Here is a 16,734-nt window from a genome sequence, read left to right on the forward strand (position 1 = left end):
AAAAGTATTTCAGATAAAGGCGCCGTTTACATACAGAGAGATGGACGCACCTTGGTAGGAATACGATCATTTATGTGAAGGTAGAGGATATTGCAGGATAGGCTTAGCAAAAGTAGAGCAGTACCATTTTGCTTTTAAAATAAAGTGTGATTAATTTATGAAAACAGTTAATCTCTTGCAATTCCCTGGAAGAGCAAGGCAGTCCCAGATGTTTCTTTTTGGTACGCTGTGTTTCAACTGATGAGCCAGTGTCCCAAGCTGGCTACAAGCTGAGTAGCTTTTAAATACAACACAACCCACTTGGAAAAACAAAAAAGAAAAAACAAAAACAAAAACAAAAAATCAGCAACAGCAGCAGCAGCAGTGGCAATAATGGCCAAAACACTAATGCAAACTCCCCCAGCAGTGTGGGAGCTCACATCATGCTGGGCATTGCCGAGGATTCAGAGACTTCTCAGAGATCTGTGAGATTGTGTTGCAGCTTGCCTACTTCAGGCTAAGAAAGATGCAAAGATGCTTCCAGTGAGGAGCAGTTGATGTGACAAGACTGAAGTTAAATATTGTGAGTGGCGTTGGTGCTGGCTCTGGATGTACCAGACTGAACACGTCATTCCAGCATGTACAGCAAAGGGATAATCCACCACAATTCTGCCGCCAAGAGCATCCGCTGGCGAGTGGTAACCGGCTTGGTTGTATGACAGCGGTAACAGAAACTTTGGTTTTCTGTGCACAGATTTAGCGGTTGCTTTCTGGATCCCACTTTTGCAAAGTTCAGCTGATGCAAATACCACGAGACCATCTGCTTGGTGTTATTTCAAAGGCATCGGTTCCTTGTGACCACAGCCTGTGCAGCAGCTGGTTCTTCCCTTCCTTGTGCTTTAGGACCAGTGAATGTTTGTCACCCTGAAGATTTGTGTCTGTGCTTTAGATCGGGCTCGTTTAGCTCCAATGGATTTGTAAAGCTTTACCTCAGAAAGTGACTTCTGGAGCAGTTCTTCGGACATTCAGAAAAGTTGTTCAATAGCCATAGGGGTAGGATGCAGGTGGTAGGATGCAGGTGACGTGATGCTCGTGCGCTGTGTGCTCCCTGCTGTGACACTGTCTGTACACTCCAGGTCATCAACAGCCTGTAGCCAAAGCAAGTAAATGAACAACGAGCTCCATGCCCATGTATTACTCTTCTCTCTCAACCATTTTTAAATAATTGTCCATTTTTCCTTTCTCCTCCACAGTCTAACAATATGATGTTAAAATATGTGAGATGCTCTGCAAGACCTCCTGGCCCCTGTTAGTAAAGCAGGGTGTAAAGCAGCAGCTGCAAGCTCAGAAATCCAACCTTCCATCTTTAATACAGTGGAAATAGTAAAGCTAAGATTTTTTTATCAGGTCTAAAATATCCCAAGCTGAGCATATATTTAATGAAAATGCACAATTGCATTTGTGCGTACCTACAAATGTTCCTAATAGGGAAGCCACAGTATTATTACTGACACTAAACATACAGGGCTCCCAGAGTATATTAGGTGTTTGTGGATACCTCGGCAGTTGTTTAGCTCTAAGGACCGTACTAGCGGTAGGAGGAGAAGGGCTATCCACAAACCCTGACATACCCACACGCAGTGTCTTGTGCAGTCGCCTCTATGGAAATGTCACTGCTGGGCAAATCGTGTGTTAGGTTTGCAGTGCATCTCAGGGCACTCACATCTGAAAGGATGCCTCCCGGGTGGTCCACGCCTGCTAAGGTGTGTAAGGAATTCAAAAGAAGGCGACTCACTTCTGGTTTCAATTATTTTCATGATTTCCAGCTCCAACCTCTGCACCCAAGGATCTGACAGTCATTACACGGGAAGGGAAGCCACGGGCTGTTGTCGTCAGCTGGCAGCCGCCGTTGGAAGCCAATGGAAAAATTACTGGTAAACATTTACATTATCCTGTACTCTCCGCTTATTTACTGGTCTGATCATTTGCTGCCTTCACTTCCTATCTGTTTCAGTTTGGTTAGGTTTTGTTTTTTTTTTCCTTGGGTGCTATTTCATCTGATGTTACTGTATTTTTTCTTACTTTTATCAGCCAGACATTATTTTATTTTCTGTTATTTGTATCAGCCAACTTGGTCTAGGAATCAGGGCAGTGTTAGGTATGCTGCGATATCTACAGCTCAGGGGATGCAAGTCTTTTATTTTTAAATGCTAAGAGCAGTAATCAAAGTTAAAAAATGCTGCACTCGAAGTGAAGGTTTTGTGGTACATGCTGCTCAACGATAATTAGAAATGACTAATAAGTACTTTGTTTGGCAATAATGCAATACATAATACAATGCGTATGTAATATGTAATGATAAGTTGCTCGGTGCAGCACATCATGGGAGAATTTATTGTAGATATTAACTTTACAATAACAATTTAGGACAGTGATGAACAGGGAAAAAAATGGTAATACTGACAAGAACTGAACTTAATGGATGCTTCGCAATGACAGATTTTATTTTCCAAAATACTGCATGTGACCTTAGTGCCTAATTAAGAAATCCATTACAAACCTTTAATGTTAATTTAGTTTGAAGAATATAGTCGAGTTGTTTCTGATACTTCGTGTTTAAATCATTATTTTAGGCTGTTAATAGACATCTCAGAGGCTTATCATTATTAGGAGAAATACTGCCCATATTCAAAAATGTCCACTTGATGGTCACATTACTACAAACAGTTGGGTTAGACCCATTAGTTAGAGCCATTAGCAGTGAAGAGTGCTGGGGCAGATTTTAACACTTGCAACTCAGCAGGGCTTCACTGGCGTCGGATGAGCTGTTGTGAGTTACACCCGGAAAAGTGTCCCACTTTATGTTACCAGTAAAATAAGGATATATTTCCATGTGAACATTGGCCAGCGATAACGATTCCTAGGCTAGATTTGCGTAACTGTGTATAATTTTACTCTCTATTATCCTCAGCACTTTACAACCCCTGACCGTGTCAGAGAGGAGGGTGTTTTGATGAAACGGCTTTGTTTACACTTACCTAATTCAGCCATTAGAGACAAGAAATGATCGTTCTGATGGACAGCACACTGAAATGAGTGCTAATGGTCCTGATTCCCTGGTGACTTTCCAAGACAAAATAAAATAAAAGCTTTCCTGACTTCCAGTCCGTGGTAACAACTTTTTATAGAGTTGTTCCATCAACTGAGAGCAGGCTGGGTCCCTTGACATCCATGCACAAACTTCTTTCTTGGAGCACTCGGTTGAAGAATGACTCTCACAGGGATCTTTTAGTGCATCCGGGCCAAATGGTTCTTAGACATAGCAAGCAGAGAAAACAACTCCTTGTGGAGAGTAGAAATGTCCCTAACAGCCACATCTTCATCCTTAAAAATGTTTGAGCAATTATACTTGTGTTGAGACACACACACACAGAGATATATATATTCATCTCTTACCTATCTATTAATTCAAATGTCATGGTCAGAGAAACTGCTTTAGTAACCGCACGCTACAAGCCTTTACGTAAAATCCTGTAATATACAACACAAATAAAAATCAACCGCACAAAACCATCTCACTTCCATCCTAACACTGCTTAGTAACCATTCATGTGGAATGAGATTTGCATTTTTTTATTTCAGAATAGGGAAACAGCCGTAGTAAGGCTTACACCAACTTTGTAGTAACTTTGGGTGCAGGCAAAGATGAAGCCCAGAAGACCCGCTCGGGCTCTCCCCGTTCCAGTAGCTCACGCCTGTGGCATGGCACTTCAGAGCAGTCTTAGAGTGGCGCTTTTGCATATGACTAATTTGCCAGGGTGTATTTTAGGGGGAAAAAAACCCACACAAAGAAAAGATATTTTTGAAGTTGGGCAGAAACTGGTGTTGCAGGGTGTGCTAGACATCTCAGCCTTGTTTACTGGCTTTTTTCTTCTTCCCAAACGGCAAGGTAATTCCTACAAACTGTTAGTTTCCTAACACTTGTGCTTCTACTCGAAGTTTTACAAACCTATGTTTTATTGAACAGTAAGTAGTTCTCGTAGTACTCTTAAGTTACCAGACTTCTGGATTACTAAAATGCTTCTTCCCCAAAATACTTTCCCCTAGAGCAGCCAAGGAATATCACATGGCTTCCCCTAAGTACCCAGCAATTGATGTGTGTGATTAATGCTGTTAGTTTTATTGATGCTTCAGACACACTGAAGACGTACATGGTATGGTTTATGGCAGCCATTGGGCTGAATGGTGCGTCTGAATTTGAGTAACGTGCTTGTAACAACCTTTTAACGTGCTGCCCATTTTCATATTTGTTAAATCTATATTTCTTACAGTGAATGCTGTACTTGTGGGTTTGTTCTAAAAACAGACAAACGTCTATTTTCAAAACATTTCTCAAAGCTGTTTTGATTGGAGACCTGGTGTCTCTGCTTTTAAAAAGAAAACACTGTTTTTTTCCAAAATCCAAATTGTACCTGTATTTCGTAACAGAAGCACATTAAAATTTGAAGTACTAACGGAGATACTGTGTTTCTTCAGCTTACATCCTCTTCTATACTTTGGACAAGAACGCTCCAATCGACGACTGGATCATGGAATCCATCAGCGGTGACCGGCTCACCCACCAGATCATGGACCTCAACCTGGACACCGTCTACTACTTCAGGATCCAAGCTCGCAACGCCAAGGGAGTGGGGCCCCTCTCCGATCCTATTTTCTTCCGGACGCTGAAAGGTTTGGATCTGCGTCATCTGCATAGTAATGATACATAGAATTTGCTTATGCCTCCGTGGGAGCTTTGCAATTAATTCCGTGTCAGCCAGAAGAGATCTTCCTACTTTGAAACTCTTGTTGAGAGATAAAAGCGAAACACTGCATCCAGTAGTTGACAAAAGTAATCCACATAATGAGGCAGTAACTATTATTTTTAAATTCAGTCAGCTCGGGGAAAGCACCCTGACAACACCTAACTTTCTCCCATCAATACTTAAGGTAATTGGATTTGACTGGATTTCTCTAGGGAGGTCCCTTTTCATTTTGGATCCTCTGGCGGCTGTAGGAACCTGTAATGACTCACTCCTATCAACAGAGTAGGCATGCAAAATGATAATTAAAAAGCTCAGCAAACTGAGATGTGACTTGACTTTGTGTGGGGAAAGTCCTTCCAGGTATTTTTCAACAGCAGGCCTCGATTATTAATTAATTAATACCTGATCCCTCTCCCTTAGTGACTGGTGAGAAGGAGCAGGCAAAACAGGGGCACCTGTTTTTGTGGGTTTTTTTTGGCTGGTACTTCAGCACCGATGTGTTCATGAGGGCAAAGGACTGTTGTATCAGGCTCAATTTCAAACTAACAAGCAGAGATATTCCTCTCCTCTCTTCCCCGCTGCCTGTCTGTGTGAAGCCCTGACATGATCTACCCGGCAATTATTAGTTATGAAGATGTAAGCAATATTACCGTGAGTGGGAAGCAGGGCGCTTGCCACAGCTCTGCTCCTTATATTTTAACTGTCACTCATTCATTTGCACAAAGGTATGAAATTACTTTTAAAAAAGACATGTAATTAATGAAAAACTCCGCTGACATAAACAGCGAAGCTATTCCAGGAAAGAAGCGTGGCGTATGAGAGAGCACGTTATTGCTGTGCCTTCTCTAGGGAAAATCCAGGGATTTGTACGTAAAAATAAGATCTTGGCAGAAGAGAATTGAGACTGGACTCAGGCTGGGCCTGAGGAGTCATGACTGGAGGGAAAATAGGGAAATTCAGGCTCAAACCTGTGCCGGAGAGGCAGCCCCCTACCATACTTTCCATGAATTAGCAGGAGTCAGAGAGGAAAAAAAAAAAAAAGAAAAACTGTATCAATTTGTTCTGAGCTTATCATTGCCTGCCCAGGTTTTCAGGACTTACTTGTCCAAGTCATGTTTCACTTTGAATGAATTATTGGGAAGATCCTGATTATTCATTCTCTACTGCCATGAAATGTGAAGAGATAGCACTTCGCGGGTGCTTCATCTCTATCAAGCCGATGGTGCCAACTTAATTTCATGCTCACAATTTGTGCCAAGCAGAAGAAGTCTATTAGACTGAGTTTAAAATGAGTCAAGGCATCAAAATATAATAACCGCAGACTAATGAGATATGAAAAGATATAGAGACCCAGATATCTCAACTAAACCAAAAGATTAACACACTTGATATCACCTACTCTGTAATGTTTACACAAAGTACCATAAAACTCATTTGGGAAATGAATTCTAGATCAGACAGCATCAACAGATACAAAAAAGATGAATTTACACATTTGTTACATCTTGTAATAGCCTACAAGGACTCTGTCTAATACCCTGCCATGAATACTTAATGATATCCACCCTAAATATGTCATGTTCTATTCTATTCAACTGGTCTTTTGACAAATCCGTCCCTACACTTGAGGTGAAAAGACTTTCTGAAGTCTTGAGTGCATTGTGAATTATGCAAAAATGTTGGTTTCCTGCCCTTAATAATTATTAGCAGAAGATCTGTATGTGCCATATGGTGATGCGAGCTCTGATGGCGAATCTGTGTCCTGATCAGAGAAAGTTTTAAATCATGAGGAACTCAACAAGCATCAAAGATCCACTAAGTCACCCACTGTCTCGTTTCATGTAGTAGAGCACATAAAGCTCCTCCAAGGAAACCAAGCTGTTCCTTGTGTTGTAATTGCAATGTGAGTATTTGTAGGGACTTTTCTTTACTAATGAAAGTGTAGTGATCTGTGAGAAAGAGATGTGTTTAATAGTAAATAGCACTACCACGGAGCAATGAGTTTATATTCTTCCACCTCAGCTCCGCTGATGGTAATATAGAGGCAAATGGGCAAATCCTTAGCTTATGTAAATTGTCGTTACACTGTGAACTTCGATCAGTCTACCACAGTTTACATCAGGTGAGGATCTGCTTTCTTTATGCTCTGGCTGGTTAAATTTATCACTTAGAGCATGAAGAAACAGATACGCACTTTCTTAGGCACCTGGAAGAGAAGAATAAAATGTGATCAAACATCCCACCTTTGGTTTTTGTTGTATAACATGGGCCAGAATTCGGTGTCGTTGCTCGGATTTTTCTTTCTCCTTACTGAGCCTGGATGACATATACATATACATATACATATACATATACATATATATATATGTGTGTGTGTGTGTGTGTGTGTATGTGTTTATGGAAGAGAAGCAGAGAGCACCCAAATCGTATGTGCATTTTGCAGCCTGTCGCAGTGCATACTCACAGGTTGCTCCTGATGTTGAAGTCCAAGTCTCAGTGTTCCATTGGCCTGTAAGTGGCTTTTAACTAATCATTTTCAGAAATTCTTGGAGTTGCAGAAGTAAATAAATAAATCATCTGAGGTTGCAACTGCCCAATGAAACGTGACATCTGAAGGGAAGGACGGAGCTGGCGACAGGCAGGCAGGCAGGCAGGGGATTTCCTCAGGCTTTCCAATGATTTGTCAGCTCTCTGGGTTTTCTTCTGTTGCAGAAACAAGCAGATCCTGGAACTGTACGTAGCGAGTGTGCTTACACTTTCCTCTGCTGAGCCCAACCCATTCTGCGTTTCAGCCAGCCTTTGCAAACAGACCTTCCTTGAGCACCGAGCTCCTTTAATTAAAGAAAATTAAAGAGTGGTATCCTGCTTGTCAGGCTGGCACAAAACATTACATCCACACGTATGAACTGGAAAAAAAAAGTTGCCTGTTAATGCACCTGCAGACATAATGCGAAGCAGGGATAGCACTCCAGATCAGATGCCGTTTTAAAAGGAAGAGCAGGGAGGGTGAGAGGGAGGGAGAAAGAAATCATGGGCATGAAACACAGATAGTCCGTTGTGCTAAGATCGGCAGGAAAACTCTAAGCATGGGCTTTCTGCAGGACATCAGATGAGAAGCTGCCCCTGTACCATTCTGCGAGAGCCCTGAACCCGCAGGTGATGCCACTCTGCGCCTTGACCCCCCTTGTGCGGTCAGGTGTGGGGCAGCATCTCTAGCCCTGCAGTGCCGTCTAACGCTGCCTTGCGTCGTGCTCCAGCAGCTCATCCCGGTTCATAACGGGCACCAAAGGCAAACCCCCGTGACCTGCCCGAAGCAGGTGCTACCCCCCTGGGCTGCAGCCTTTCTGGGCACTGGAGGTGTCACGGTTTCACCTCCTCCATCACCTGGAGAAGGCAGCAAGCACCGAGCGGTGCCAGGGCAGCGTCTGAGTGGCGTCAGCGGTCGGATGGAAGTAATGGCAGTCATGGGCAGGGTTTCACGTCTTCTTGAGGGTATTTGTCCTGAAGGAAAGGTGGTAGCCCAGTTATGGCACAGTGGGGAAGCACAGGCTCACAGATTTCTAGAAAGTTCGAGGCAATGTGCTCCATAGACCCTGTGTATGTGCTCCATATATACCCTGTGTATGTGCCTCATATACCCTGTGTATATGCACCATATATACCCCCTGTATGTGCTCCGTATACCCTGTGGATGTGCTCCATACACCCTGTGTATGTGCTCCGTATACACCCTGTGTATTGTGCTCCATATACCCTGGTATGTGCTCTGTATATACCCTGTGTATGTGCTCCGTATACCCTGTGTACGTGCTCCATATACTCTGCTTCTCTGCATCCATGTGAAAAAGTCTGAGGGGTTGGGGGGGAGGGAATTTAAGTGAAGGTTTGGGGGGCATCCAAGGAGCTACCCCCCCTCTGCCACAGGTGTGGAGCTCCTGACCGTGCCCCTGATAGTAGATCACTGCTAGTTCGGTACCTCCGTTTGTTCCCAGCACGATGCCGTGATCCAGGACGTTGCAGTGGTTTTAGCAGCGTGGGAGCAACCTGCTCCGCACCTGCAGGCGGGGGTTATTGGGCTTCCAGATTCACATGCCAAATCACTTCTTTTTGCCTCCAATTTCCTCTACTTTAAGATTCTTACATAATTTATGAAGCAGAGGGCTGGTTAATGCTCTACTGTGATAGCTACTTAGGAATTCGAGGAAAGTTTAATTCCCTCAGCTGTATCATAAATAGTCAGAAGTTGTAGCCACGCAGGAAAGCTACATATAAATGTATATATTTTAAAAAAATAAATAAAAAATTAAAAAATTTTAAAAAATTAAAAAAGCTACATATAAATAACAGATATAAATATATCTGTTGAATTTCCAAGTCTTGCCTGGTGCACTTCAGATCACGCTATCTTTTATGGTTATTATGCAAAAGCATGTAAATAGTTTTACACCCCCTTGTAAAATGCTGAACCAATGGGAGTAGAAGCCAGGCTTTCAACTCATAGGTGATCTGAGTGTAATTATTTAAAGAAGCAGCGTCTTCCTTTCCCTTCTTGCTTGGTTAAGCTTCTCCGCTCATGCCAGAAAAAATACCCAGGAGAATGAAAAAGTGCTGCGGCCAAGGTCTCACGTTTGGAAGAACCTGGTGAAAATACCCGCTCTACTCATGGTTCAACCCATGCTCAGAATTCCGGGAGCATCTGGACAATGCTCTTGGCTGTAGGGCGTCGCTTTTTGCAGCCCTGTGAGGTGCAGGGAGTCAGTACTCGGAGTTCCTTACAGGTCCCTTCCCACTCGGAGCTATTTGGTGATTCCATGACGCTGTGTTGTGTCCTCTCGGTTCTCCAGGATCTCTCTGGAAATGGGGATCGGTTAAGACACGGTAGCTGGTGTGATGTGGCGGCGAGGAGCTGTCAGCCTCTAATGACATTGTCTCTTTCTTGCAGTTGAGCACCCTGACAAAATGGCTAATGACCAAGGTATGGTGCCCTCAATCTGTTGCCTTTTTTCTGGGGAGGGGCCGTGCTTTTCACCTGGGCTGCACACCTGATGAGGCAGGCACTGGCTTGCTAATTAATCTTGTTAATGAAGTTCTGCTCAGCTGAGGCTGCTGCTTTGATGGGGAAGATGTAAATTTTCGGGAGAGGAAATTGTTTTGTCTCTTTTCTGAAGGACCAATTAAAATGTCAAGCTTCTTTGTATGAAATAAATTTTTAGTCTCTCTGCTGCACTTCTGAATAATTCACATTAAGTATAATTAAGCTCAGCATAATTTCCAGGCTCCTCTTACACCCTTTCGTGGGTTATACATTAAAGTTCAAAAGCCTCACTATGTGAAATCATAAATCATCTTTTCTCTCAAAGCAGCTCCTGTTTCATAATGGCAAAGTTTAGTCAACTTTTCAAGGCATTATCATTGCATTTTCCAAATACAAATGTCTGACTGGTCACGGTTCCTCTGCCCCTTCGAGCACCTGTGAAGCCTGTTGCTAGGATATTTCTTCCCTTTTTTTTTGCTTCAGACCTATTTATTCCAAAGTATTTCTTCCAATTACAGCTAGAGCATTGTACGTTTACGTGACGTCTGCCCAAGGAAATGCTGCGGTGACTTTTGAGAAAAACTCAAACCTGGTCTTGGGAGGTTTATTGCGATTTGAACTCTAAGTTCCCACTAGTTTAAAAGGCAAAGTGAGGTGTAAACCACAAGTCCCTGGCTTGACTTACCCCAGTTTAGTGGGTTACGTTAACCTGCGATAGATAATTCCTAGGGAAGACAAGAGAGCGGTATTTAGAAGATCAAAACTCAATTCTAAGCCCTTTTGTAGGTTTTATTTTGACCTGGAGCATCCCTGGCCTATTTCTTCGCTAGGTTTTCACTTTGTGCCAGGTACCACATAAAGCCTCACAGCAAGGCGGCATGTTGGAGGGACCCTCTCTCAGCCAGTTTGGGAAATTCACCTTCTGATTTCAGCGTACAATTTCCTGAGAGAAGCAGAAGTATACAAATTACAAAATTAAAAGCTGGTGTGCTCGGTACGATTGTTTGCACCACAGCACACACAAATGGAAAATGTCAGGTTTGAAAAGGTAAACCCTATTTTTTTAAAGGGTAAAAGAGTTAGGTTACAAAGCAGCCTGAAAGTAAATTGTCAGTATGTTTTTCTTCAGATTTGCATATAAGGTGTTTTCAGGCAGGTTTGGAAAGCCTAGGAGAGGCTCCAGCACAAGGTATCAAGGTAAGCAGGACTGAAAAAATGTCAAGTTCAGGTGTTTTTTTTTTTAAAAACAAGGAGAAAAGAGAAGGCTGGATGGAAAAGTAGTGTTAGTGGTTTTGTTTTTCACCGAGCGTGTTGCTCTGTGACCGTATGGTTGTGCAGCTGTACCGTAGCGGTGTGTAATGGATCTCATGGCACAGCGTGTGGGGCATCTGCCTTCTCCGCTGGTGGGGCTTTCCAGTGGCAAAGCCGGCACTGGAGTCACTGCCAGGCACAACCATAGGACCACTGCTCCTATAGGCGTGGTCCGTTCCCTCCCAGTACTTGTCCCCCATCTTCTTGCCCATGAAGCAGGTATCTGTGCAAGCGGCGTCAGGCTGGTTCCTGAGCTTCTACTTGCTGCTTTTCATGGAGCGCTGCAGAAAATCCCCTTGGTTGGATGTTCTACGTACTGCTTTTGTGATGCTTTATGGGAGTAAAAAAAAAAATGTGGAAAAACATTTTTATGTTCCATAGAGTGGTAAAGCTACGTCCATCACAAGGATATGGAGAATCAGATCCTCTGCAGGGAGACCTGCCTATCCCACCTTGTGCTGTAGTTTTGTCTCCCTCATTAATTAACTCCCTAGTTAATGGGGAGATGTACATAAGCATGACAGATTAAGCTGCTTTGTATATGGGAGGTGAATATGTGTTCCTCAAAATACCCCAGAAAAAGAGAGGTCTGTGTTGTTTCCCTTTTGTGCATCCTGTTCCTCTGGGAATGCTGTGCCCCTTGCTCGCGTTTTCCTTGCTGTGCAAAAAGCAACATCAGAATAATTCATTGCTCTTGACGAGGCTGAACAGTCTCTGCCACCTGTTTAGTGAGTGATGCTCGGCATAGACTTTAAGCCAGGAAAGATTTCCTCCAGTCTGGTGTAGCTACTCGCTGTGTGGTGTCTGGCTGAAGCACATCCCCCAGGTGGTAACTGTGCTGGGGTTGCAACTGTAGCCTGTGAATTCCCAGTTGCTTTGGGTATGGTGGGGGTTTTGGTTTCATTTGAGTCAAATAACTGATGAGATGACAAAAATGAAATGAGGTTAGCGAGGCTTTAGCAGCCAGCGGGTGTGCGCAACCTGAGTTACACAGTCACTCCTCGTACGTAAATACTGTCTTCCCCCTGGGGAGTTGGAATATGCTGCATTTTCGTTCTTTAGGACTGTGGGATATAAGGAGGAGAAATTCTGAACCTTTTTGTTGTATCTTCTGTAGGCTTGCTGGTATCTGAATACAGCTTCCATTTTTATGTGACCTCAATGATGAATTCTAATAAAGCCAAGTCTGAGGTCCTCACTTGCATTCGCTTGATCTTTAGGCAGCTTAACACCTGGAGGTGTTTAAATACCACGTAGGTATGGTGCTCAGCAAGGTGGTTTAGCGGTGGGCTTGGCAGTGCTGGTGTAATGGTTGGGCTCGATGATCTCCAAGGTCTTTTCCAATTTGAAGGATTCTACCATTCCGTTCTGTTATTCCAGCTCCATTAAAGACAAGTGGATGGTGCCAGGTCTCACTGCAACCGCACTGCTTACACAAGCTTACACAAGCTGTGAGACAAACAAAGTCAAAGTTTCTAAAAGCTCATTTGCCTTAGAAATCATCAAAGCTAATTCTTTAATCAGCCTGAACCGACACCTGCTGAAGTCAGGGGGAGCCTTTTAAATTACTCTGTGCTTGGGGCAGGGCCCTGGGGGCCATCTCTGCCACAAATGCAATTGTTATTGAGTGACATGAATTAACTGCGGTAGGTCATCTGTCTCCAACGCCAGCTCGTGGCTCCCGTGTTCAGGAAGCAAAATCGACTTACACGGCAGCAAAGCCTTGTTGGAGGGTGTGGGACGTGTGAGGGGCTTCGGGCAGAGACACCAAGGCTGCAGGGCAGGAGGAGACAGAGCTCTGAGGACCCCAGATGTGGGATCTGCTAGAAGGGGCGGTACAACCGCCAGCGACCTTGGGTGCAGGAAGGGGAGATAGGGAGGAAAGCAGAACTTAGGGAGGGTTTCAAAGGTTTCTTAGTCCGGGGCAACTGTACTCCTGGTTGTGGCAACTCCCTGGGAGAGCAGAGACCAGCTGCTGCACGAAGGGGCTACCACTGATAAGAGGAGGCAAGGGGCACCCTACCCGCATGACTTCCTTCTTGCACAGGACTGCCAGACAGAGTTGAGCCCAGCCCATCCCATTCCGTCGTTGGTCCACAACTGTCTGAAAGAAGGAGGAATCCCAATGCTGAAATGCAAGTAACGCTCCCAGGGCACAGACACTCTTACCTGAAGGGGAAAAAGAGGAGCATCAGCATCTGGAGAATCACATCATGCACTTCCCAAGAGAGCCCTTCAATCTGAAGTGGGTGCCAAGCCCTTGAATATGTCTTCCTTGCCGATTTTTATTTTACCTGTATGCCACTGGTAGAGCAGGGCATGTGCAAAGGTAGTAAAAGCAGCGATACGAACGTAAGAATAAAGTTACAGTTTCAGATGCCCAAGAGAGAGTTGTTGTCACACATTATATATGTGGGCCAGGGCCAGCTGCTTTCAGGTGGGCTGTGATGTAGGCTTCCTGGAGTCTAAAAAACTCTTTATCATTTTAATCTGAAATATATAGAGTTGAAGTAGGCAAAGAAGAAATGAATTCATTGCATTTTATCTTGCCCCATTTTTGTTCAATAAAACAATATTAAATTCTTTAGTCCGTATTTTGTCAATATAGGACTTGTCAACAGTTTTGTGTTGCCATCGGAATTAGATCTCTGCAAGAGCAAAGCAAGATGAGTCCTGCTTCTGCACTGCAAATGTTTTATAGTGTCCCCTGTAAATTTTTATGGAAGGAAACATACAGAATTTTGAACAAACATTTCTTCTTATCTTAGGAAATTTTAGTATGCTTTGATTATTCAGTTTTCTGAAAACCTCCTGGGAAATGGGTCATATAAACTATCTAGATAAATTCATATATCACTGTGGAAATCTGATACATATGGAATACAGGTACAATTTATTTATTTATTTATTTATTGTATGACATTACTCTTTTAAAACTATAAATCAGATATTTACAAGTGCAGATTTCATATTTACTGCCATGGTGAAGCCAGTGGGAGGCTTCTGTTCCCCATGCCTGGAGCAGGACCAGTGACCATACCCGAGCTCCGCAGAAAGCCCATGGAGAACATTATCCAAGACAGACGTCCATGGATTTTGTTTACAAACTCAGAGGAAACCAGTGGTCTGTGTAGTTTTGTATCCAGTCTGGAGGCATGTGGAAAGGTTTCAAAGCGATGCTGCGGGGACTTGGCCTCTCCTAACAGGGGGTGAACACCGGGCACTTTGCCACACACCCACCGTTTTATACCGCGGTGTTCCCCATCTCATGAGTAAACAGCACACCATTTGCTTCATTTTGCAGAGCAAGAGTGTTTGAAGCGCAGTCTAGTTGTGCCTGGAATTTGGCTTTCTGCAGCTCACCCTTCACCCTGTGGGATTATTGCCTGTTTGCCCATTTGAAACCTCCCTGGGCTCGTTTTTCTCCATCTGCCTTCCTGCATCAAAACGGCTGCCGGTATGTCTCCAGCCTGATGTCAGCCCCCAAACAGTCACATCATCTCATATTGTGACTCCAGAAGGCATCAAGTTGGCCTCTTTCTTGCTTCTCAAGCTTTTGGTAGCTCCAGGCTTTCGGTTCTGAAGCTATTTTGCAAATTCAGAGCGCAGCAAGAGCTGCTTCCTAAACAAATAATGCAGTGGTCCGTAATGTTCTTTGCTGGAAATAAAAAATGTGAAGTATCCTGTTTATCAGAATAACAACTCCTGGGGGAGGTGGGAAAAGCCTTTTAAACTCTGTCATCTGGCTGTGTTTGCCAAGCAGTGTAGGAACACTTTCTTAAGGTCCAACAAATGGAAAGCATCTCAGAAGCCATGCTTGAAATGTGAAGAAGAAGGATCATTTCTGCATATTGGTTGTGTTTCCTGTGCTGAGACAACGGCCCCTGGATGTACTGGAAAAAGAAGGACTGGAAAGTTGACAGGTGATGTGGTAGCTGCTCACCTCATCTTGCATCTCTGCCCCGAGCCCCAGCATCTTTCCGTCGCTATCAGGTGCTGACCAAAGGTGAGAAGAAGACACAAGTCCTCATGCTCTGTTATGTGTAAATGAGGTTCAGGATGGATGCCGGACCTCCGCTAACACAGTACACCTCAGAGTCTGGCCGTGTGGTGGGCACCTTCGCGTGACCAGAAAGGAAGCTCGCCGTGGCCGTGGAGGTGGCTCCTCGCCTCAGTGTGCTCCGAGCTCAGTGTGTCGGGGTGTGTGGCTGCGCGCTGTGGCTGCTCGGCGTTACCCATCCCAGGCTGGACCCCAGCCCCTCTTCCAGGATGAAGGAGCAGCCTCTGGAGCGATACTGAACCGCGTAACGGGTGTTACTCAACCTTTCCCTCTTCTGGCTTGTTTTATTGTCTTCCCAGCAGATGATCCTGAAATGGAACAAGGTGGTAGAGGGATGTTCTCTTTTTCTTAGATGTCTGTGTGTCTGCTCTGGGCAGAAGCTCCTATTCCTCCTTTTTTTGTCAGCTGTCCTCACTCTGCTTTTACTCTGCTGTACCTGAGCTTCCTTATCCCAACAGGTTTCCAGGGGGGCTGCAAGTCAGCAGCAGGCTAGAAGGCAGCTTGCCGTGTCCTGCTCTGTCCTGGAGCAGGTTCCCAAGTGCTCAGCACCTTACCTAGCATAAGGAGTTCAGCTTTTCTGTGGAAGCAGAATTGCAGCTTTTCTGATGGCACCGTGTGCCTGACAGCTCGTGTTGGCTGTGAGAGCCGATGACTGGTTGCATGCTGGATCCTCCCGAGGGACACCCATGGGGCAGGAGATGTCAGATGCAGTTTCTGCTGTCTCATACGACAATATTGCTCATCTTATTTTCTCCGTATTTGGGGCTGTTTAAGGCAAAATCCAGTGGCAGTGCAGGGCTGGGTCTGGTTCAGAGGAGCTAGATGATACACCAGCAAGTGTCATTCCCTCTCCAGCTCAGGCAGATGGCTTGTAGTGAGCATTTTGCAAAGAGAAAGCATTCCTTCAACGTCTGCCGATCTGCCCGTGCCATGCAGGGATACCTGGAGATGGCAAATAAGGAAGCTGCTGGAGGAAAGCACGAAAAGGAGGAAGATTTACAGCAGAATGACAACAGAATTGTCGGCCAATTTCCAAGTGCTAGAGACCTGAGAGGATGAAGAGCTGTTGTTGTCACCGACAGCTTGATTTTTATTTATTATTTTTTTTGTCTCGACAAGACCAAGTTGAAATGTTTATTGCAGGTAATGACGCCTGAGATACAGTTGTGGGAGAAAGAAACACTTTTTCAGAGCAAGGCTCGAGGTACTCAAACATTTGAAAGACAGGCCTGGCAGCAGACAGAAGTTAAACAGAGAAGTGAGAAATTATATGTAGGTTCATATGGATGCAGGGTTTGGTACTGCTGCAAGTATCTTACCGCCTTGAATACAACTCATTTTAAACAGAGGAAAATCAAGTGTGAAGACTGTTTAACCTCCACTAAAGAAGGCCATTCTCCAAGGAATAGCTGATTAGTCAAGATTTTATAATGGCTTGTTCCAAAAGATGGAATCCAAAGCCAAAAAGCTCCGATGGAAACTGTTGGAAGTGGAAGAAGGAGCCTGTTGTCTGAGCCCAAACCCCCAGATGAGACCTGGACGTG

The 16,734-nt window shown here is 44.3% G+C and overlaps 1 protein-coding gene across 1 annotated transcript in view; it reads left to right on the forward strand.

The window, feature by feature from the left end:
- Positions 1–15,683, forward strand: part of LOC121080760 (netrin receptor DCC-like) — a 46,699-nt gene extending 31,016 nt beyond the window's left edge. Inside the window, exons 6-9 of the mRNA XM_040578883.1 lie at positions 1,806–1,913; positions 4,516–4,710; positions 9,727–9,759; positions 15,649–15,683. Coding sequence (XP_040434817.1) covers positions 1,806–1,913; positions 4,516–4,710; positions 9,727–9,759; positions 15,649–15,683 — 371 coding nt within the window. The remainder of the gene's footprint in view (positions 1–1,805; positions 1,914–4,515; positions 4,711–9,726; positions 9,760–15,648) is intronic.
- Positions 15,684–16,734: the final 1,051 nt, after the last annotated feature.

The sequence above is a fragment of the Falco naumanni genome, chromosome Z (assembly GCF_017639655.2).
Source record: "Falco naumanni isolate bFalNau1 chromosome Z, bFalNau1.pat, whole genome shotgun sequence".
NCBI classification, from domain to species: Eukaryota; Metazoa; Chordata; class Aves; order Falconiformes; family Falconidae; genus Falco; species Falco naumanni.